General features: G+C 44.5%; 1 protein-coding gene across 1 annotated transcript; it reads right to left on the bottom strand.

The window, feature by feature from the left end:
* Positions 1-1,479: 1,479 nt before the first annotated feature.
* On the bottom strand, positions 1,480-23,724 carry PRDM1 (PR/SET domain 1; the record flags this gene model as incomplete). Its single annotated transcript, XM_081997457.1, has 6 exons — positions 1,480-3,475; positions 3,888-4,016; positions 4,325-5,433; positions 13,208-13,460; positions 16,624-16,743; positions 23,443-23,724. The coding sequence occupies 6 exons, from the start codon at positions 23,722-23,724 to the stop codon at positions 2,900-2,902; spliced, it is 2,469 nt and encodes an 822-aa protein (XP_081853583.1). The 3' UTR covers positions 1,480-2,899.
* Between the last annotated feature and the right edge of the window lie 380 nt (positions 23,725-24,104).

The following is a 24,104-nucleotide window of genomic DNA, read 5'->3' as shown; positions in this document are numbered from 1 at the left end:
AAAATTCTTGGGCTTTTAAAAAAAAAAAACACCACTTTTTTTTTTTTTTAAAGGTATTGGATAAAACTGAAGAAAGCAGCGTATTTAACAAAGCCAGGGTATTGGGCTCTGGCATTGCTGTTTGCAACTTTCAACCACGGAAAATCAGAGCCCACAAAGGCAGAAGCCGGCATTGTTGGAGACATCATCGCCCTCGGCGTAGCGCGTGTTTGCGGCTGGGAGGGGAAGGCGCCCCGCAACGAGGCTGCCTGGGCAGTTGGTGCAGAGAGATTGAAGACAAGGGAAGCATCAGTAAAGCAATGAACACTTATATTTAATTTACATTTGACAATTTGCACATAAATAATGATGTAAACCAATACGTAAACATATGATAGTTTGTTGTTCTAGCAAAGTAAAAAGCCTGTTAACTTTGGTCAGAGTCTTTCTTAAGAGAGACAAAAAAAAACCCCAAAACACTGTTGATTGTTGCTACATTCACATGTAAAACTTCTAAGGGAAGGGGAAACAGTAAAGAGAAGTAACAATTCTTAAAGCTGATGCATATAAATTCTTGTAAAATTTGTATCAAATACAAGAAAGCACTACAGGCAAATAATAGGAAAAGTGTGTGTCCAGTGACAGAGTAGTGATACTTTGGTTTATTCTACAAGTACTATATTTATGAACTATTGCTACATTTAAAAGATGTCAGCCTCACAATTTGCAAGAGTGGAAATGTAATGAACTGTAGTCCTTCAAAAGCTGTGTTGAGAGACTTGTATTTCAGCAACGTTTGGTTTGGTTTGCTTTTTAAATAGAAGGCATTTAAATGAAGTTTGCTGAAAAAAAAGATCACCGAATCCTGGATTGCTGAAGTGGGGTATTTTAAAATTTGTAAGAATACAACCAGACAAAAAGATACACACGGAGGGGAGGTGTGTAATAATGCTACTTGTATTTATGCGAGCTGAGCGTGCAACTCGTTAACGGCAGGGTAAAACGAGGCGAGAGGCTCATCCCAGCTAAGTTCCATCCTGCCCTTCGCTGTGTTTTGTGAACACACGGGCACAGGTAATGCCTGGCTTCTTCCCAAGGTCTTTCAGTTACATTTTCCGGCTGTTTGTTCACTGGCCGCCTGCTTCCTCCCCCCAGTACACGCTGCCGGTGGCGCGGGGGACTGACGACCCCTGTCCTGCCAACAGGGTCGTTCCCACCGAATTCGCTGCGACGCCACGTATGGGTGACGCTATTCACGTACGGTGTTCGCAAGTTCAGGTGTCACACGGACAGCCGTGCATGCCTACATGCAAGTGATAAATGCCTTAGTACAACCTTCTGGTTCTGAGGTCACCGGTAATATGCAAAACTGGATAACATTTGATTTTCACACTTAGATGAAAAATAGGTTTTATTACATGGTTTGGCTCACAACTTAAGTGGTATAAATATATATACATATACATATATAGTATAGTGGTATAAATATATCTATAAATATACATGTATTCTTTGCTACACCTCAAATGTCACCATACCATCTTTGGGCTTAGCAAAACAAAAAGATAAAAGGACGTGCATTCTGTCTTTCCCTGTGCACATTTTGGTTTCTTCTCTAAAGTAGCAAAGCATTTAGATAAAACAGCATTGTCTGCACCACTGGACACAAGCACTGAGGTAATTGTTGTTCAACAACTTTGCAATGCCCTTTTCTTCTTTAATTAAATTAACCACAAAATGTACAAACACAAATACTGAGAAAAATCTGAGTCGTACAGGAAGGAGGGAAAAAAAAAAATGTATGTGCCAGGAAAGGACTTTGTTCCCCACTTCTACCCAGGCAAAGTGGGAGAAGAAAACACAAGTAAAACTGAGCCCCTTCTTTCTCAGGGAATCTGACCATCTTTTTTTTAATCCCTGGAAGGCTCTGGCCAAAAAAAAAAAAAAAAAAAAACAAAAAAAAAAAAAAAAAGAAAAAGGAGAAGAAAGAAGTCTGCCAAAACCCTCCTTTTAGGCAGAATATTAAGAATATTTGTGTGTTTGCTTTTAAACTGCTTTTGGAAACAAAAGAATGTGAGATTTTATTTTGGAAGAGCCACTTTAAGCTGATGCATTCCTTTGGTCATAAAGTTACGTGACAACGTGTGGGGCGATAGCTGTTTTCTAAAAACCTGTGGTATTGTGCATGGCAGGTAGGTGTTTGCTGTGCCACATCTGTTCTGGGTAGAGCTGCAGGCAGAAAAATCTCTCTCCTACCCTCAGAGAGGCAGGGGTAGCAGTTTCTTCTCTGCTTGCTGCTACTCTGGGTTTTTGGTTTGTTGGGTTTTTTTTCCTTTTCAATTCCCAGTGGGGTGATTTGCACATAAAAGTACACAGCATTTTTTTCAAACCAACGGATCTAGGATTCTGTATGTCAAATGTCCAACTTTGGCAATACGAAAAACCACATTTGTTTAAAAGACATCAGTACATAAAAGACATTTACTGAAACCCCAATCTTAGGTTCTTAAAACAGATGTGCAGAAAAAATATCTACAAAGAATGACCATAAAACAAAAAATAAAAACATTTAAAGTAAAAATTACAATGAATTTTCCAGTCATTGTAAACATTTTCCTAATTATTGCTTTTAGAATGATTAATTGCATAATAAATTATGAAGTACTATCATTGAAAAAATAATTATGGATAGATGATTGTCTTTTAGTAACTGGCGAGGCAATGCACAGTCCTTTGCCTCTTTTTATGCCCTGAGAAAACAGTAACTTTGGAGTTCCTTCTTTCAGCTGGAGCGCGTAGGGAAACTACTGTAAGCCAAGATCGCTTTGCAGCATTGAAACTATGTACAAGCAACTGCTACAGGCACCCTGACTTGCCAAGTCATAAATAAAAAAAAAAAAATCACTTTTGCCAAAAAGTCTTAAGGGTCCATTGGTTCAACTGTTTCTTGCTTGACCTTTACAGGTAACAGAGGTAGTGGGTGACCGTGAGGCAACTTCATAATTGACATATCCGACGATTCGTAAAGGTTGCATCCTGAGGAGATAAGTCCATTTCCCAGGTTCCTCTGTAGAGATACTTTCAGATTAGCTCCTTCCATTTCCCTTCTGAGCATGGCCAGTATATCCTTCTCCACGATCGATGTTAAGTCGATATTGTCCTCCACTTCTTCCAACTTGTCGGCATTGTCACTGATGTCGAACTTCTCGATCTCCTCGTTGATTCGATTCAGGTCCTCCATGGAGAGGCCGGAGGCAGGGGCGACAGGGCAGTTGCCCTTCAGGTGGACCTGGAGGCTGCAGAGGTGAATGTAGCTCTTGTGGCAGTGGATGCATTTATGGGGACGTTCCCGGGTGTGGAGACGCTTGTGCAGCTTCAGGTGCACAAACTGGGTGAATTTGGCCGGGCAGAGCTTGCACTGGTAAGGCTTCTCTCCAGAGTGGAGCCGCAGGTGGGTTTTGAGATTGCTGGTGCTGCTGAACCGCTTGTGACAAACCTAACGTGGGGGGTGGCAGAGAAACAGTGAATGAGTGGGAGGGGATTTTATGGTTTAAATCACAGACACCTAGGAGGAGACGGCAGGATGAAGCAGCAGCTTTTTATATCTTCACACTTTCTCACAAGGGGAAAAAAAATCCCCACCTTTTTTATTTAAATATTGCTGAACAGCATTTTGAGTACGGCCGATGGCAAAACTGTACCAGGCAGACGCTGCTCTAGCAGACAACCCTGCTGTCTCACAGACGCTGCTGCACCAGGGCTGGAAACGGCTGTGATATGCGCTCCAGCCCTCAGCAGCCAGGGCTTTGTCGCACAGCCCTCCCCGCACGCTGTACGGGATGTGCATGGGCCCTGCTGTCCTTTCGGCCTCCCAGGGAAGCTGTCTGTCTCTGTGGTGTGTTACATACCTGACACTCGTGGGGTTTTTCTCCCGTGTGTACCAGATAGTGCTTCTGGAGGTGAGCCAGCTGCGTGAAGCCTTTATTGCAAGTCTGGCATTTAAACGGTCTCTCTCCGCTGTGTACTCGGAGGTGCACCTAGGGAGAAACAATGCAATTAACAATTTGCAGTTTCCAGTACTGTAACAAAAGTACTTTCAGATGTTTCCTAAAGTTAGCGGAAGACTCCCATTGCCAAAATACAATGTTATCTAGTTAATTAGGTGGCGTCAGTATTGAAACGCTATCTTTACAACCATGCTTTCTTGCTGAGGGGTGACGGATTAAGCCCAGCCCGGTAAACAGCCTAACAAGCAAGGGAGACCTGTCCCTATTTTTCCTAGATAACCTATAAGGAGAAACCAGAGCCTTCCAAGAAGGCTTGGGTCTTATTCTCCACTGCATACCTTCAGATTGGAGAGCTGGCCAAAGGTCTTGGAGCAAACGTTGCATTCGTACTTGATCTTCCCATTCTGCTTCTTCAGTGGGTATGGAAGGGTTTTGTAACCGGTCACATTCCTCTTACTTTTAATGAGATTCATGGCTTCTTCACCACCGGTGGCAGCCAACACCACTGAGGTAGGTTTAGGTTGCATTATGTGTTCTGAACTGGCTGCTGTACCAGCTGTGGGTGACCCGCTGGTGGGGCTGCATGGCTTGTCCTTCATGCTGGCAGCAGCGCCCGTGATAGAGAAGGCACTGTTAGGTGCTGGTATGAGGAAGTCTCTTGGATGATCAGGCTGCAGCAGTCGACGGCCTCCTTCACTGGGCAATGAACTGGGGAGCGTGGTGGGGTTCAACATGTGGTGGGAAAGGCTACCTCCGCTGACCAGGCTGCCATAAAGAGGATACATCCTTGGGAAGAGATTGAAATTGTTGATGCCATTGATATTGTTCAAAGCGCTCAGGTTATTACAGCTCATATTGAATGGAGGTAACAGGAATTTGGGGTAATGGGGGTTATAGGATGGTAGAAAGGCAGGTGGGAGGTGGCCAGGGGGTGCATATCCAGGATAAGACCCCAATCCTTCTGAGCCATACGATCCGTTCAAGTAAGAGTACGGCTCTCTGTGCTCTTGGGAAGTAGGTGCCAGAGGCGAAACCGTGACCCCTGGGCTGCTGTGAGGGCTTGAACTTTTTAAACTTTGGTCTGGGCTGCTCCTCCCGGAAGGACTCGGCGTAGTAGACGTCTGGATGGGCGAGTGAGTAATGTAGCTGGGTCTGTCCATCCCGTATGCTAAGGAAGCTTTCAGATAGTCTTCCGGAATGTGAGGTCGGATCGGGTAGACAACTCGAGGAAAGAAACATCTCTCCGGGCTATAGTTCTTACGCAAGTCATCCAAGTCTTTTTCTGGAGTAACTGGTGAAATGTTGGTCTGGAAGAAGTCTTTTCCTTTTGGAGGATTGGATTCCATTTTCAGGATTTCTTTCACACTGTGCTCCTTCTTTGGGATGCTTTTCTGATAGAGCTCATCTTTATCAGCACTGTGCTGCTTTGGATTGACGTGGGTTTGTGCTGAAATACAAAGACAAGGTAATGATTGTTTAGATACGCCACCATCATTATCTCTTTTCAAAACACAATCTAACTCCTACAAGTTTAGTGAGAAGAAAGGGCCACTCTTGGAGATGAGCAATCATTTAACTCGCCAAAAACCTAATTTCTGTATGAAGAAATGCCTGCTGGTCGTAAGTGCTAATAAAAAGCATTGTTATTTTAAGGGACACCAATCCCTACATACAGATCTGGATGATGATTCATCTGCAGAGTGCTCGTCTCCACTTTGCAAACTGATTTCACCTTTCTTTCCCCTTAAATTTGACTATCTTCACTGCTCAATGCCTACTTGAGCAGCATTTCTCATAAATGCAGTAACAAGCATTTGTTCACAATACAGGTTTAACAGAAGGACTTTGCAGAACGCAAGCTCCCAGAAATGTTCCTCAGTAAAATAACAAGGCATGACAAATCGGCTTTTGCCAAACCGCAGCAGTCACTTCACCAGCCAGTTCAATTACTTACAGTACCAAAAAACCCATGGCTGGCTAGGATGAAAGCCTTCTTCAAAGAGAAGGTATTCTCCATCAGTAAACAGATCATTACTCATTAAATATACTGCTTAGGAACATCTACAACAAAGCAGACTATTTACTGCAGATTTCTGTGGCATTCAGTCTATGCAAAACTCCTCTGCTTACAGCTGTACTTTATAAAAAAAATGCTGAAGCAAAGCAAAAGAAAGCAAGACTGGTTGGCTCCAGCTTAAGTTGAAATGTACTTTCAAAAAAATAAAACGGCAAAAGAACTATGCATTTAGAAGGAAATAGAAGCTAGCATCCCTTCGGCCCAGTTCAGCACATACACTGTTTGTATTCAAAGACTCTACCTTGTTATCTGGACGTAATATAATATAAACAGTACACTGAAAGAGGTCTTCAATAGAAGAAGTCTGCTTTTATCTAATCTCACAAAGTTAATAGTTATATCATCTTGAAATGATGACTTGTGAGATGTTTTCTTATAGGGGAAAAATGACAAGAAGGTTTCGTATTTGCGGTTAGTTATGTGCAAGGTTTTCCATCAGGAGGTACAAGTCAATGCCGATAGGTATGTGACTCGCAAGTATGGCAGCCCTTTAGCCAAATTTCTGCTTTTGTGACTGTTCTTACTTCACTAACTGGGGTGAGAAACAGTGATTTCTGATTTTTGGAGGACCAGCAGAACCCAGTGAGGAAGATGGGAACAGGCAATGAGCACACTGCTTTCAACGCAAATTCTTTGCTTCACTATTCACTACTCTGACGGAATCTATCATTTGGCAACGTTAACCTATAAGGCAACAGAATAGCCATTTAATGTATCCAAGAAAACAGCTGTTTTCAAAGCATGTTCCTACTCACAGCGACCCACTTGTACAGTAGCATCCTTTTTCAAATGGCATTAGACTAGTAGCAACCAAATTTAGTTTGAGATATGTGGGCAGTTTGTGTATTTTCAATTTGCAATGAAATGCACTTGAACACAGTTATGTTCAATTAAAATATTTATGATAAAACATCAGGCGTGTTGTACAGCAAGCACATACACACATAATCACACAGACACCTTCCCAATTACTTCTCTTGATGTTAAAATTTTAATGCAGAGCTGTTTCAGAAATGAATTAATAGCGTGTTGCACTGCCTGGCATTAAAAATCCCCTACTTTCTTTTGTCATTTTGTCTGTACTCATGGACTCGTAACTCATTTTCTAAATGTCCACCCAGATTTTTGGGTATAACAGAGAGGTCCTACTAGGTTCAAGAAGCTTCACAATGGCACTGTGGATAATATTATCTACATTTTCTTATCAGCTGCCTGTCACCACACCAGCATCTCAGTGCAAACATTCCCGGTGACGCTATCAGCATCAGGAAGTATCAAGACCAAGAAGTATTGAAAGCTGGGCAGGGGGTGTGGGGGAAGCAGGACTTGTGAAGCCTTGCAGCAGAAAAAATAAATAAATACCACCTAATCAGGCCCGTATCAGTTTCTCAGTGGGGTCTGTCCAGCAGGAAGTTCAAACTGACACTTTTCTCTTTTAAAGAAAAAAAATCTGGGGGGAGGGAAAGAGGAAGGAGAAGTGCTGGCGCTGCTGGAAAAGCGATAGAGAAACCAGGGCCGCTTCAGCTGGAGGAACGGCTCCTATTGTCACAAGGTTAAGCATCGGGTTGGGGTGGGGACGTACGTGCCCTATGGGCCAGAACAAGCCTGCAAGTGACAGAAAGGATGCTCCCACTGAGAACGTAACTTTCTTTGTGCAACAGACCCATGTCCCGACTTGACAGACTAAAGATAATTGTTCTTTCCTTCTCTTCACAGTTCCCAGTAAAGCCTCCCTTCCTACTAATTTCCATGCGTAGACAGATGTCGCAATATTTACAGATTTTTTTTCAAGTCTAACTGTGACAGCTCTCTTTAGTTTGCAAGCTATCTTTGGTCCATAAATCCCCTCTTAGCTTTTTCCCCTATTACCTGGGCACAAGGGACACTTGGGAAGACCAGAGATCAAAGTATAAACAAGTGTGTCAGTATTGTGTAAAATAAGAGAAGGGGCCAAGGAGAGGTTCTTATGTTTTATACTAAACGTGAATTTAAACCAGGGCTGAAACTGATTGAGAGGTTTACAGCCTTTCTTGTTGCTCTTAAAGGAGCCATACTTCAAAGTTAAAGAGATATATTTCTTATAATTTTTTTTTTAACTTGTGATTTTAGATTTTAAGTTATTACCGATCATAATGTTTCCCTCTCGCTCTTGAAATGCATTTCTCCCTGCCACCCCCATATACATGTATATACACTAAATATAGGCACATACTCTTCCAAGATCTGTCTAGTTTCTGTGGTCAGAGATACGTACAGAAAAAGAGGTTCATGATAAAACAAGAACACTGCAGCTGCATTTCTAAGTTACTGATCTGAGGGGGTGGGGGGGGAAGAAAGAAAAAAACCCAGACCTCCTCTTTAGGAGCCTGATCCACTTCTGACCAAGGTCAACAGATTATTTGCTCAGATTTGAGATTAGGGAGTGTGTGCAAGAGGAAAAGGGACAAAACTCCTGCTACTTTTAGGTATTAATAAAACTTGAGCGGAGGGACTGCCTGAAGTCACTCCAATGTGGGTGTTCCAGCTACAGACTGCTGCATAGCCGTAGGCTTTGCTCTCATTTCTTGGGCTCTGAGCTGTAGCCTGAGAAAGACTTCATAAAAATAATGATCAGGTTTTTCTAAAAACTTGAAAAACGGTTGTAGGCAGACAGTAATGTCAACAGTAATTTCAGGAGTGAGATAGTACTGAACCCTTCGAGTGGTGGAGCTTAATTATGCCAATTCACATTTTCGATCTAAATTAAGCACCTCTTTTGCTAGTAGAAAGAGAACCTCGAAGTTGTGAAGCAGGCAAAACAAAGAGTGTTTCCAGTCAAAATGAGAATGGAGACCAACATTTAGAAGTATATAATTTGATCATCTGTTTTCTAAACGTGTCCAAGGCAGGGTGACATGCCTTTGAAAACGTTTTGCTCGGAGAAGGTCCTTAAGGGAGCCTTCAAATGATCCTCAATATTAAGTCAACTTTAGCACCCAAATTCTGGTTTTGTGAAGACAACCTTTCATATCAAAATCATTTTCTTGAGCCCTTTTGAAGATTCCAGGAGGCATTTTTAAAGCAAGTGCAGATGTTTCCTCTCAACCCAAACAGAAAAGCTTCAAAACGAGAAAGTGAAACTGCCCATAAACAAAAGGGAAAGCGAGTGGCAGGGCTTAGCTAACGGCCAGCAGGGCTAGCAAGAAGAAGAAAAGAATAAATTACATTTAAGAAACAGCGTTAAAAAGTTAATCTTCACAGAATCTGAAAGATTTTAAACAATACTTCGTTAAACCTGTTAATGAAACAAAAAGATTGCCAAATGTAAATTGTAAATGTGCAAACTGTCTTCCCCCCAACTCAAAACTTTTTTTCTGAAGCTTGACCAAAAAGATGTCACCTGCCTGTACTTGACTGAGGAGACAAACACGGACATGAGCAGCAGGAAGTTGCATCACACGACTGCAATACATGAACATTATTATCAAATAGTCATGTCCTGAGTCAATGCAATTGTTTGGGTTTTTTTTAATTTTTATTTAAAAAACCCCAAACTATTACCCTCTCCACCCTCCCTCCCAAAATAATCCCCCTACGATGAGGCAGGAATGAAATGCTAAACTATGTGGGATCCCTGAAGCAAACTTCCTTGGCCTGATTGCTAGTCCAAAAATAAAATATCACAGACTAAAAGACAATCTGAATGCCCAGGCAAATGAGGTTAAGCACATTTAACAAACTACCGAAAACTGATTTTTTAACCAGCAGAATACACAAATCTTGTGCCATTGCACTTAAAATCATTTACTGGACAACGGCACCATCTGAAGGTGACATATCTCAAATCTTGATAGAAAACAACATCAGTGGCCTCAAAACAGGCAGGAAGGAGAAGGGAATTGTTTGAAATGAGACTGAGTTTCCACTGCTGGGATAACATGGAGCCTTGCCTCTACCACTATTGTGCAACTCCCTGCAGGCACTTCAACATCCACACAAAGTTACGTAGCTCCACTTGGAGCTAATCATGGCTGTGAAGGTAGGTGTGTGCTTCAGCATCTGAAGGACTGGGTCAAAGGCCCCAATTCAAGAAAACACAGAGGACAGGGTTAAACCCATAACTAAGTACATGCCTAATTGCTGTCTTGAATCTGGATGCTTTCCTTCTACAGCACAAATGAACTAATGCTGGAGAAGTTACCTTTAATTTGAAAGTTTGCTGTTACAGAGGCAAGTAGATGTTATATGTGGATGTGTAAATATATTTATGCTCTAAAGTGGTGGTTCTCTCATTTTTGAGGCCACTAATTACAGGAAATAAAGCCAGAGAAATTCTCTGATACATTTTTCCCCAGAGGCCCATCCCGCTCAGGTACTTAAAGAGGAACTGAGGTGCTGAACTTCAAGACCGTGATCCCCAAGCCCCTGAGGCACCTAAAGCAGCTGCCTATATTTTAAGTTGCCAAGACTGAGGCCACATGGGAAGCTCTCCGTAGGTGTGTGTCCCAGGTGGCCTCTCCTGTGCCAGGCCTGGCAACCAGCCAACACATAGCTCTTCCAAAGCCTCCTGCGGGCACCAGCATGCTTTGCACACCCAAGACGTGTGGGAGGGAGAGAGCTGGGTGCAACACACCATGGCCATGGGCTGGCAGTGCTGCTGCCCCACACTCATGCCAGTGCATGTTCCAGTGGGAGGGAGCCCTGACTTCAGCCTGCGGTGAGACCTGGACCCTGACTTCCCCTTTCTCTTCCTCAGAGGGTGCTAAAACCAGCAGCCAGGAGCTGGGAGAGGTGCCGATGCTCGCCTGCTCCTCCAAGGGAAGCCATGCCACTTTGAACACCGAATTATTAGTGATCCATTTGGCTGGACAGGGCCTTCCTGACTTTCTAGAAGGTGGAGGAGGTGACCAGTGTGGGAGTCGCCCCAAGCAAGCCTGCATTAAGATGTTTTTGATGGGGCAAAGCCCCATGTCTGCAGCAGGTGCAGGGTGCTAGCTATCTGAGGACAAACCTTCTGCACTTTATTCGTAGATGAACGTAGTATGAGGGCATCTTGGCCAAGCTTATGCTAGAGAGAGAGGCTGGAGAAGCTGCGGGATGCTCGCTGATTTCAGATTTAACTAGAAGTGGCCTGGGAGGAGGAGAAGAAGAAAACTGAATGGTGCTGACATTCACTTTAAACTCATCTAGTTCCAGTACTACCGCTGGAAAAACCATCCCTGCTTGCGCTGTTGCTGCAGGGCCTTCAGCAAAAAAGCATCTTTTGGGACATGTCTGGATTTTTTTGCGTACTTTTCAAAGAAGGGCACTGAAAATTTAGAAAACCCTAATCCTTATGGTACCTGTAGGGTTTCTGGCCCAACTGCATGCCTTAGGCCTCAGTGTGTTTGTCACAAAGACAAGGGAAAAAGATTTTTAAATGTGAGTATTTTTTCTCATTTTTCTGAACTGCTATTTTCTTTTGGTGGAGGGGCCTAACATAAAATCTCTAAATGATTTAAACGGAATTACCTTTAAAAAGAAGAAGGGATATTTCACTCTCTTGCTCTTTTGAATGTTAAGGCTGAACTACACAATCGTTGCTCAAGAACCCATCTCTTTAAATCCATATATATTGAGCCTATTTGTACTAAAATGGATTATTTTGCACATGTCCAGACATCCCTAGTTTTGATCTGAGTAAGAGTAACCAGGTAATTAGTTGACACTTTACGAATACATTCCTCGCTGCTTCTGCAAAGCAACCTAAGATGCCAGCAGGTGCAGGAAACTGAGGCTGTGTTTGTGTATCCTCCAAGCCAGTGGCCAAATGTGTCTGGATGGACCTTTGCAAACTCTCCTCATCCACAGGAACCCTTAATGCTGTTGTCTCTTCCCACCTACACGTCCCACTGAAAAGCCAACAGTTCATCATATCAGGAAATAAAACCGCACAGTGAGTGGTGAAATGATGTAGTGCAAAGATGACAGAATCAGTGAGATATTTTTTGAATACGGAATATAGCAGCACAGGACATCTCCTCCCTCTTCTTCCCTCTGCCATTAAAAGGAAGCAATTTTTCTTCTATAATTTGTAGGGAAAGACCAAAAACTGGTGAAAGGATGACATCCATGGAGGACAGCTGTACTTTGGATTAATCTGAATGTGTGACATCATTTTCATGATGCAGGGTTACATATTAGCTCTAATGATCCCCAAAGTAACACTGATATTTTATAACCCATTATTTGTTGCCAACAAACAGCAAATAGTCCTTTTTATAAAAAAAGCTGCTTGCAGTTTTTCCTTCAAATTTCAGCGTAGACGCTGGCAGAAGGACAAAAGAATGCTCTGCTCTATCTCAGAGCAGCTAGCAGGAGGGGAGGCAGCTTACAAGTCAAATGAGAAGTCAGCAAGAATCTCTCCCTCTCTTCAAGGGGCTCTCGATGAGGTGCCAGGCAGTGATTAAGCTATAAGTAAAGTGCTGAGGCTGGAAATGGTCAGAAACCACAAAGGAACACAGAGATAAACTCCTGGAAATACGTCTTCCCCCTGCTACCAGTGCTATTATTTTTGAACAGAAACGAAAGCTGTGATATACAGCCAAGAAAGGGGGACAAAATACACTGAGCTTGAAGAACAAGTAACCAGATGAGAAGACCACAGGAGGTTTGCTCCCAGAAGATAAGTACGCATAGATGCAACGCTTGAAGAGCATTATGCGGTCAACATACATTTTGTCAGACACCTAGACAGAGTCATGGCACATGGCCACTTCCTTGTACAGTGAGGGCAGCCCTTTGGGAGCATGACTGGACAGTCTTCACTATATGCTATCAAAGCAGACTTTTGCTCAATGCACACAAGATCTGGACTTGGAAAGTCTGAAAGTGAGCCAACACCTACAGTTTTGAAGGCAGAGGATATATGCAGGTTGTCTGTCCACAATTTCATCAGAATTTCACTCAGACTGTAAACCAGTAACTGTTCAGATTTTTTATAATCTGCTTACATTTGAATGGGCACAGGGAACTCATTCTGTTGTGTTGGGTTTTTTAATTCCCCTTTTCCACTCCACTGTGACATAACAGATGATGCAGCTGTGTAATTATACAACTTATTATTAGATCATATAGGCAGAAGAGACATTACTAGCATTCCTTGTTTATACTGTAATCCACTTACTGAGGTTCATCATTGTCAGCTCTCTGGAGGAGGGATAGTGCAGCCTCTCTGCAAAGTCTCGGCAATACCACACAAGCAGCTCTTGGTTGGCAGGGATGGGCTTGATGGTGTAGAAGTAGATGTTCATTCCATTCTGACAAGCAGCCAAGTTCTGTTCCTGAACAGAGTAGCCAGGGTTTACATAACGCATCCAGTTGCTCTTGTCCTCGTTAAATCCGTCAATGAAGTGGTGAAGCTCACCACTGGAATAAATCTGGAATAGAGAGGAAGTGCCTATGAATATATATATATATGCACAATACGCAACGCATGTGCATGGAGTCCAGAGGGGAAAAATTATAAGCCCCTCTTTTTTTTTTTTTTTAAAATGAGAAGATATTACTGAAATAAGATTCAAGCTGGGTTCCCCCCTTTCCAACTACGATATTCCTGGTGTTAAGAAAAGAGATGCTTATTCAAAGGTAAATCCAGTCACCTTTTCCATTTCTGCTTAGTCTGTGTCTCTGCTAGTATGGACAAAGCAGACCCAAAATCTGAAATGCAGAGTACTCTCCCTGCGTGAACAGTCCACCTCAGAGCCTTTTTCCTGGTGCTATGATCTACAAGTGGGTGATGCTAATGACTGCAGGTCTGAGTGCATGCTTGCATTAATGCTTTGAGTCACCTGTGTATAAGACTGACTGGCTGTGCTACTCAGTCAGTCTTTCTCGCCTTTTTCTATGGCCTCTGTACTTGCAGTTTCCTACCACCTCCGCCCAAAGGTTTAAACTATGCAAACATCCTCCACCCCCCCCCGAGTCCTAAAGCAACACTTGCTCATAGTTGGACTGTAGCCCTTTTGTAGAAAGGCTGGGCGAGGCAAAGATGAACTTCACCTGCCATAACTTAACGAAGACCTGGAGAGGGGCCAGCCGATGAGAAGTCACTTTTCCTATCGAGGGACACGTTCTGGCTTGTCTACAGAGGGGAAAGAAAACATGAATCTAAAAACTGTTCAGCAGCTTGAGGGGAAAGAAGCCCCAATCACTGACAGAAGCTACTGTTTCTTAAAGTGGTAAGAATAAGAGAATTATTTAAAAAAAAAAAAATCAAGAAAAATCCAGGAGACATGTTTGTTAAAGACACATCCCTTACTCTCAGAGGGAACTAGCTCCACGCCAGATGAAATGGGGTTCCTGGGTTTCGCAAAACAGATGACCGGGCAAAAGTGAGACCTTGAAGCAGGAGCAGCTTGCACCAGTGATGCACCTCGCTGAGCAGGAAATGCCTTTCCAAAGGGGAGACAGAGCTTATCTCAGGGGTAAAGCACTCCACAGCGTGTTCCTGCCTGCGTTCACACCACTGTCTTTCACACCTACCTGGCCGGGCAGTGCGCCCCGTGAGCACCCGCCAGCCGGCTGGGACCTCTCCTCCCCAAAAGAGCCACCAGCAGAGAGGGGCAAGGCAGCCTGGCCCTTTAATGCGGGCCATAAACACCAGAATCACTTTCTTTAAGACTAACTTCCTGTAAACTGAGAAGGGGGAAATACATGTGGCCTCATCAAAGCAGCTTGCGAGAGATTTTGTGGTGTGTTTGTTATGAGAAAATGGAAGGGAGCTGGGTGAATTGTGCTGCATCAAGAGGAGCCTTCAGGTTTTCTCTGCTCACCCCAGCTCGCAAACTTCCAGGAACGCGGGGCTCCGGCGCTCGACGCCTGCCGCTGCTTCCCAAACTGGCCCTCCACAGCTCCCATGGCAGGGCCATGGATGCTACCGGTCACCACACGCTGGCTCCAGGGCGAAGGCATCCCACTGGGCTCCCACCTATTCTGGGGGTGGCGAGACCAGATGTGCTGAGTCATGGCGCAGTTCCCAGAAATGACGTTGGCCCCGGGCAGCCCTGCTCCCCTCACGCAGGCAAGGCGCAGGCAGCATCCCCCCGCGCGCGCAGCAGATGTTCCTGCTCCTGCCAGCAAGCCCAGGATGCCTTTAATAACATGTGGGAAGTTATCTCCCACAATTTCCTTTGCATATGCAAGCCTGTTTCAGACCCCTAGGAAGGAATTCATTTTCAGCGCAGCAGCATGTCTTGAACGAATCAAGGGATTATAACAGGGAATTTAACGATGCTTAGATGGCTCCTAGGATATTATTTCCGAGGACCCCTCCCCATTAAGGCTTAAAATCACATCATGAGAATGATGTCATCTTTCTTGCTGCAATATATGAATGAAGACCTGCAAGTCAGCAGCCCTGTTTCCCAATGTTTGCCATCTTATTAGCAACTGGCAGGGCTAGGGCCAGCATACCAGTCTCCTCCTATGCCAGACACAAGCTCCTGAAAAATTTGGCTGAAAGAAACATTTTGTAGCCTTACAAATGTCAAAACAGTCACCTGCTTTATAAAAACACTCATGCAAATAACTGCCTGTGCAATGCTGTATTACATCGCACGAAGACAATCTGAGAAAACCAAAATGATGCAACTAGGTAGGAAGAAAGAGGTGTGGGGAAAGCTGGCGTTTGCCCTGGGTTTCACCTGGATATGAGGTTGGGATATTGCTAAGGCAGGCAGGCACCTGGGCACAGAGGCTTGGATATGCTCCCAAATCCACCGATTTAGACACAACCTAAATGGCTAGAAGGCAGCAAAACAAATCCATGGAAGGAGATGGGGCTGAAGGAATGTACTCTAACAATTAATAATGGGTCTGTAAAGGAGACTGAGGATTATGTCAACTGATAAACTGGAAGCATATTCCCCACCACAGACTTCCCAAGCCAAAACAAATTAGCTGGTGTTCCCTTCCAGCTTATACTATTGAGTACAAATTAGGCATCACCTCTAGTGTCTGCCTGGCACTAATGGATTTTTCTCTTCACTAAGGTCTGTGGGCGGCTCTTTTAACACTGTCTGCAGTGGACTAGAAAAGCTTACAACTTGAATGCTATGCACTGAAGACCACCACCTCTGTGGTTCTAACCAAAACGCAGAAAAAATGTCACAAAATGTATCATAGCTCCAGATGATGGAGTACTTTCACAGCTTCTTCATAGCTGGAAAAATCAAGGATACTTGACATTTGCATAAACTAAGAATGACTTTCCGCTGTGAAGAAATGTAACATAACCTGCCCCTACAGAAAGCAGCAGAACTATTTCTTTACACAATCAAGCCCCGATCCATTTTGGAAGACAGAGCCAGGAAGGGCTGTGCATCTCCCCTGCTCTCTCCACCCACACAGTGCCTACATCCAAGACAGCAAGACTTTTACTTGGCTTAGTTCACCACACGGGCTCTGTTCGTGCCTGGCAGCATACAGAAGTTGCCCCCTGCATTCACACAGGTCTGAAGCAGGAAGTGACCCAGCTTCTCAGCTGCACTCATTTAGCTATCTGCTTACTGCAACAACATGGTGCTGTTTTTTCCTGCTTACCCGCCAAAAGTATTTTCTGTTCGCATTCTTGGGAACCGTATCGCTGGTATAGATCTCTCCTACCAGGGGTCCAAAGCGCGTTCCTTTTGGGATGTACTCTTTGCTTATAACTCCAGTGACCTACAAGAAGAGCAGCACAAGGTCAGTCCATCACCAGTAGAAATCGAAAAGTCTTCCTTCCTCTTCCCTGTCCCCCAAACTTAACAAGGTAAAGCAACCAATGCAAGAAATTTTTAGTGACAGGTCAGCAAAACAGAAATAAATTAACAGCCGTGTTGTATATGGTACAACCAGCTTCGTTAGATACTAGCATCTTACCGAGACGTATGGAAGCTAGAGATGAACACTGCCTGAAAAACGTGTTTTGTGGAAACACATTTACAAGAAGAAACAGTAAGTGAAAGGTACAGAGACTGTCAAATACCTTCAGAAGTTACTTCTCCTACCAAAAGCATCCCCCAAAAGTCTAGTTCCAGCAAACAAAACTATTCAATAGCTAGCAATCACTTCACTGCTAGGGCTCACTTTTCTAGTAAGTTACGAACTAGAATGACTGCTCCTCCAGATCAAAATGAAACCTCCCCCCTACCCCCACCTTCGCTCTATACCCATCCTGATAGCTAAAAGGAGAACAAAAAAAAAAGATGACCTACAATTCTCTCTCACCAGCATACAGTGGCATACAAAGCAGAATATGAAATGGCTTTGGGACGTGTACTCACAGATCACCCTTTTTTATAAAAAGAAGGCAGCAGTTCCGGTAACATATGTCAAGTGGGTTTGGTCAAAAAGGCATAAGGGTTTTGATGAAAATGCTCCACTATGTTAGGTCTAAGAAATGTACTCTAGTTGTTCAGCTTCCTTCTTGACAGTAATTATACCAAAAAAAGTCACTGACCACAAATCAGGAAGCAATTCATCATTATTCAGAAGAACGTGCCTTGAAGTAACCCTTTGCAAAACATTGCTGAGTTATTGGTTTTGTCTCTCCCTGTCCCTCACCAATCTTCTTAAATTTAATGTATCCAAACAATGTTAGAAACCCAAGAATTTTGTAAACCAAAAACCCCAAGCCTTTGCAAGTTTGATCCTGCTGCTCATATAGTAGGGAAAAAAAAAAAGGAGGGCAAAAAGCCCATTAATTTTGTATTATAACCAAACTTTCATGGCAGAATGTATTAATTGTATCCCCTTCACATGTCTTGTCTTTTGCTGGCTGGGATTTCAGAACAAGACAGGAACAGAAGTGGTGGACGAACACCGAGAGTCGGGATTACTGCCGTCTGTACCCTGCAAGGAATCAATGTCCTTACCAAAGCAGATTAGCACTCAGACCCTGCAGATAGCTCACTTCAGTGAGCATTTCATTTTCTTCATAACAGTCCTTCACAGCGAAGGATGGTAAAAACCCCAGACTGTAGACCGCACTTCACAAATCAGCTAAGCCTTGTGATTTTTCTCATGCTACATTTTCTTCTGTTCTATCACCCTTGGCGTGAGAGACGGAGAGAGACAGACAGAGAAATACTTGCCTGTGTATTGGTCAAGATTAAAAATCCCAGTAAACAACTAACGCCTAGCGTAATTTCACCTTAAATGTCAAAATACAGGGGACAAATAACAGCTATGGAATCAGGGAGGTAATCCACCCGGAAACAGATTGCTGGGTGTACGTGGTGGCTGTTTGCACTTGTCTGCGTTTCAACATGTGTTTCAGCACACTACAAAAAAACATTAAACGTCAACAGTAGAGGTAGTTAAATGCTCCATTGATCTGTGCATCTGGACTGAAGAGAGAGAAAAGGGACTTCCAGAAATTTTCCTACACCTACCACAAGCTGAAACAAGCTCAGTGGCCCAGTTTTATTTTTGTCTTGCTTGTACATTTCTCATAGAGAGCTGAAAAAGGCAGATGTTCTTCTCATCTTCCCTATATATCTTCATTTACATCCATCTGCCCTCTCAAGAAAAGTTCACAACCAAGCTAAGGCACACCCTACCAGTTTTAGTGCGTGATAGCTCCAATTTTTTCAGTTTTAAAATATCTTGGACATAATTAAAACGACTTTAATGAAATTCTCAGAATCTCTAGAAATCACTCCTCAAACTAGTCAACTTGAAACGCTCACCGAACTGCTGTCTCTGACACAGCAGATACTTTTTGATATCCACCTTACATGCAGTGTTTGCTTCTCCCCTGGCACAGCTGAACATGAAGACGACTTCTCACCCTGTACCCATCAGCAGGTTATTTTGGCAGAGGATGTTCTGCACGTCTGCGTGTGCTAACGCTGAAGTTTTGCTAAACCAGACTAAAGCTGTCCAGATGACTTTTAACCGAGGGTGGTGGCTTTCTGGTCAGCAATTCTTGGCTTCTTCTTCTGCCCCCCCAAGCTCAGCTGCTGTGGTCGAGGAGGGCTACCTTCCCAGAGAGGGCTGCCGGCAGCACCCCTGCCGCAGCTTAAAGGGGGGGGCAGCTTAACAGGAAGCCACAAAGGACAGAGCTGCCGAGGGCTTGTAGGCAAAGCCAGGGAAAGAACTCCACGTCCAGCGCTGAGGGGAAGCCATCTCCAGACTGCCAAAAAGCAGAGCGGTGTTTCAGAGACACCTCCACCATGTGTCCTGCAGCAGGCTGCTGCCGCGGGGCGAAGGAGCCTTCCCAAAACTGCCTGGTGGCAGGGGACGGCTGGGGAGCATGACCCGAGCTCTCTCCCCCAGGTACCAGCCTGCTGCCGCTGTGCAGCCTTCTGGGTCCCAAGCGCGTCCTTTCCAGAACAGTTTCTTCTCTCACAGACACTCACCCCCCACCCTTCAAAGCCCCAACTTTCAACAGGCTTGCAAGTGGGCCGCTAGCACATTCTTCCTTTCAGTAAAACAGCATTTCTAGCACAAAGATGAAGTCAGGCGTTAGCCTGAAGCCTCAAGGCCGGTTCCCGGCGCTGCGGGCAGCTGCAGCTCCTGCCGAGGCCGGGCTGAGCTAAGCCGCTCTTCCCTCGGTCCCGGCAGGACGGGGTGCACTCAGAGGGGCCGGCTGGCGAGCCGGGGCGGCACTGCAGCGGCAGCGCCCGGCCGGGCTGGCGGGGAGGGCCCGACCGCCTGCGGGCTGGCCCGTCGGGGGGAGCCCGGGGCCGGGGCCCGGGAGCGGCGGCGGCCCTGGAACTGACCAGGGTCCTAATGCGGCGCCGGGACCCGGGGCCGGGAGCGGGGCGGCGGGCAGGGGCGCAGCCGCGGTCCACCAGGCCTGGTCCGCAGGCCACGGCCCACCGGGCCTGGTCCGCAGGCCGGGTGGCAGAGCACAACCCGCCCGGCCCGCTGCCCCTGGCCAAGAGGTGGCTGGGCCGCTCTGGTTCCAAATTCGGTATTAAAAGGCGCTTTGAAAGACCCAGGCTCCTACGCCTTTCTTTGAGGAGAGGGCACTGGAAGGAAGCAACGACACCTGTTAATTCTGCAAAAGGAGGGTATTTTGCAATGCCACCATCAAATTGCTAACAAAAAACCAAAACAGAACACCACCAAACAAACTCTCACTGGCTTCAGCGAAATAACAGTATTCTCCAAATGCAAATAGGGAAGGCCATCATGCGTCCTGGAATAACACCAATATTTATTTTTTGTTTAGCTACTAGCTCTACAGTTACATAAGCCCGCATAAATTTTACCACTTCATTCACTGACCAGTTTGCTAAAGGAGACGCCACAAAATAAAATGCTGTCAGACCACTTCCTCGGTGATCATATATGAAAGAAATAAAATAAAAGCAATAGGGGAGAGCAAGCGTCTGAGGTCAGCGAGGCACACTTCGTAACAGCTCAGAATCACTTTCATCAAAATCACTGGTTCAGGGTCTGAATACCCTGATCAGAGAAATGCAACAAGTAATGGGTTTGCTGAGATATGTTCTTCTCTGTCAAGCCCACAGACGAGGATGAGGCACTAGTAATGTTCAAGACAGCAGAATAAGTGGCACTTTGTATCAAGAAGGCTGTTCAGGCTTCTAAGGACCGAGACCAAAGGGAAAAATTATTGAAAAAAAAAATTTTAAATGTCTGCATGAAAAAGATTATTCACATATGGCCTTCTAGAGTGGATTTTGGCACTGCGTTTCATCATTTTTTGTCAATTGCTAAAACTGGAGGAAAGGATAAATAATTCACGCATAGAAATAAATAAATGACTTCATGTAAATCTAGCAGCCTAAAATGTTGAGCAGTAGTAATTCATTTTTTTAAATGCTGACACATACTGTGAACTCATAATGAAAAATGTGTCCTTCAGAAAAATCCCCGATCAAGATCCAAGAATAAACAAGAGTATGACGTGTCATGGACTCCCTTGCAAATTCAATAAACCTTTAAAGAGGAGCTACTCGCCTCACAAAGCATGCAAGGAAAAGAAACACAAAAAGCAACCCTCCCCAAACAACAGCGGTTGTACTTCCTCTCTCCTAAGCAGGCACGCAGTACTTTTCCTACTCCAAGTGGAGATACAATACTAATCATGACAGCACTAGGATTTAATGATCTAATCATGACAGTATTAGCGTTTCACAAGCAATTTATTATATACGTTTTTGTCAATAAACTGACTCAGCATTTAAAACTCTCAACCAGATGAAGCCACAGCTCTCCCCAAAGTTAACAATGAAGACAGCTCACATCTCGAACCCACTGGCAAACACGCATGCATGCATCCCCCGAAGCCTTACCTCATCCTTTCGCAAGTGAAAAAATCCCACCCTATCGAGCTGTCAGGACTCCAGTGGTTTTCCATGAGGTCAAAATCAGAATCAGGCTCCCTCACTGTCCCCACAAAAACACTGATGTGCAAAAGCAACACACACCCAGTCCCGAGCACATTGAACAAAATCAAACTTGGAAGGCAGACAAAAAAAAAAATCATGTTTCACATCAGAAGTTGCTAGAACACAAGCTGATTACGCCATTTGCAACTACTTCACCCTGCAGATAAGTAGCAAACGAGTGACCTGTCCGTCACAGGACCGTAGCTTTCACTGAAGGGGCAGGGAGGGGAAGATCAGACTGGCCCTTTCTTTCAGAGCTACCTTAGAAAGAGCCAGGGCTCCAAAGTTCCTATTGCTCCTTACAGTAGATGCTATTCAGCACAAATAAAAGACCGAGGGAAACTCTGGAGAACAAAAGGAGGATGTCCTATATTCAGACTCCCACTAGCAGGGAGCTGCACAGGTCACATTTTACAAGGAAGAACCCAGCATCTTTCAACAACTTCTTTCTCCCCCCACCTCTTACTGAGAGATGGCAGCAATCCTCCTACCCTGATTCACTGACCTGAGCTATAGCATAAGGAAATGACACCTTGGTGTTTCCAAATACAGCGCTGGGAATTTTGAAAGCTCCTCGGACGTCTGCTGCCGCGGCAAGCAGGACAGAACGGGGGCAGAGAGAGCGAGCAGCCTGAGCAGCCAATCAGTCCCCAGCCGCTGCTGAGGATCTGCCCGAGCCATCGCGCTGCAAGCTCATCCTTCAACCAAGATATCCTCCCGTATCACACCACGGAGTAACAGCTTTACCTCTCCCCCCCCTCTGCCAAAGTAAGACCTATCTAGCAATGCAATAACACATAACAAGGTCTCGTACTTTTCTTCTGGAGCATGTCCTTTCCCTGCCAAAGTTCTGCAGGGCAGGGCAGGGCAGATGAGAAGAGAAGAGTGATTTTACAGGAGAATTTAGCTTTAACCTCTTACCAAATCTACTAGGCACTGTATTAGGCACTGCCAAGCTAAATTCCACAGTGCCTATACCCTCCAGCTGGGGGTCTGGCTCTATTTCTGTACACAGGATTAAACAAGTATCTACTTTGGAAGGAAATATTTGATAGGCACGGATGAGTGTACCTCTTCTTTTCAGCTCTGTGGTCAGTATGTTTAGCCAAAGTAGAAGCACAGGTAATAGTTGCTATACCACAAGTCGCAGCACAAGGAGAAATGAAGGGTTGTCCCTTGGGTTATTACCCTGCCGAACATCACACCTAGCTATAATAGCTACTCTATATGAAGGAGTAAACACAAAACCAAATTGCTCATCCGGGCTCATTTCTTTCCAGCCCTTCTGAAACAACAACAAAGAATGTACCCACTCCAGGGACAAGGATGGGACAGACTTGCATGGCTAGCTACCAGTGAAGATACTGTTCCAGATAAACAAAAGTTAATTTAAGCTACGGCCACCCTTTTGTCAGTTCTACCATCGCTTCCTTAACCGATACGCCGGAATTTTTAAGAATTTAGGAAGTTGGGAATACGGCAAGCTCACAAAAAGAATAAAGCAATTTCATAACCAAAGGGAAAACAAAAAGAAATAATTAAACACATTTCCAGGAATTTGTTTTTTTTCCCCTCTACTTTTTTTAAAGCTATTTATTGGACAACTGAGGCACTTTAATCTCTGAGCCAGAGGCAATGAATGGTCCTGGCAAACAGCAGTCTAGAAATTGGCACGGAGAACTACCCGACAGTTTAAATATGCTTATTCAGATGCTGTTCAAATTGTGTGAAAATTTAACTGTTTGCAAATTGGTACAGAACCAGTTTCAGGGATAGGCTGGCTGTGATTTCCAGCGAAAATATTACAGGACAGATGACCATCTCACAGTTTCTTAAAAGACTTACTAGGTTCTTAAAAAGACTTACTAGGTTCTTAAAAGCCAGTGGGCAGCAGTTGGTGGTGGTGGTGGGGTGTGTGTGTGTGTTAAAGAATGGAAGCCAGGGTGAGCACACACTTTCCAAAGCGCTGTGATTTGGCTTGTCTGACTCCAACCTTCCCCAGAGCATTGCCGCTTACCTCTTTGCAGTTAGATGCATATTTGAAAGTCAAGTTCCTTGGCAAGGAAGCCTCTGCCTGAGTTAGGGTGCCTCCGTCGGCACTGGGATCCAACGGGTGATCATTTACAATGTACGTGCACTTCTCTTCAAAATCGGCTTCCGTCCACAGAGTCATGTCAGCATCCTCCATGTCCATTTTCATTGTCCACTCTCTCCCTTTCACCAGATTCTTGAAACTCACAGCGTCCGAGCTACACTGTGTAGCAGCCTGGAAAATAAGAAAACAGCCTTTAATCCTCATTGTCCTTCAGTGTTGTGGTTTCCGTTGAGACAGTGTGACTAATACAGTAGTCTGTGACACTTTAAAAGCGTATGCGGGATAGCTGGTACAGTTGAGTAATAGCCAAAAAGCAGTGTAAACGAAGCTGTTCTGACTGAAGCAGCGCCTTAAAACACCAGCCTCGGTAATAATGAGGAGGGAACAAAAATAAAGAGGAAAAAATCCCTAGGCTGACAACTGCTTTACCTTTTTCAGACCCTTTCCTTAATGCCTCAGAGAGAAAAAAAATATTTCATGCTGCAGAAAACGTGGGGTCATGGCCGCGAGACCACTTAGTCGCCTGTGGAAAAGCTGCCTCAGAAAAGTGTCACAAACAAGGAAAGGAAGAGGAAAGGAGCTGC

Source organism: Phaethon aethereus (assembly GCF_964289735.1).
Source record: "Phaethon aethereus genome assembly, chromosome: 3".
Lineage (NCBI taxonomy): Eukaryota > Metazoa > Chordata > Aves > Phaethontiformes > Phaethontidae > Phaethon > Phaethon aethereus.
Note: the sequence above shows the minus strand (reverse complement) of the source record. Positions and strands in the feature narration are given on the sequence as shown.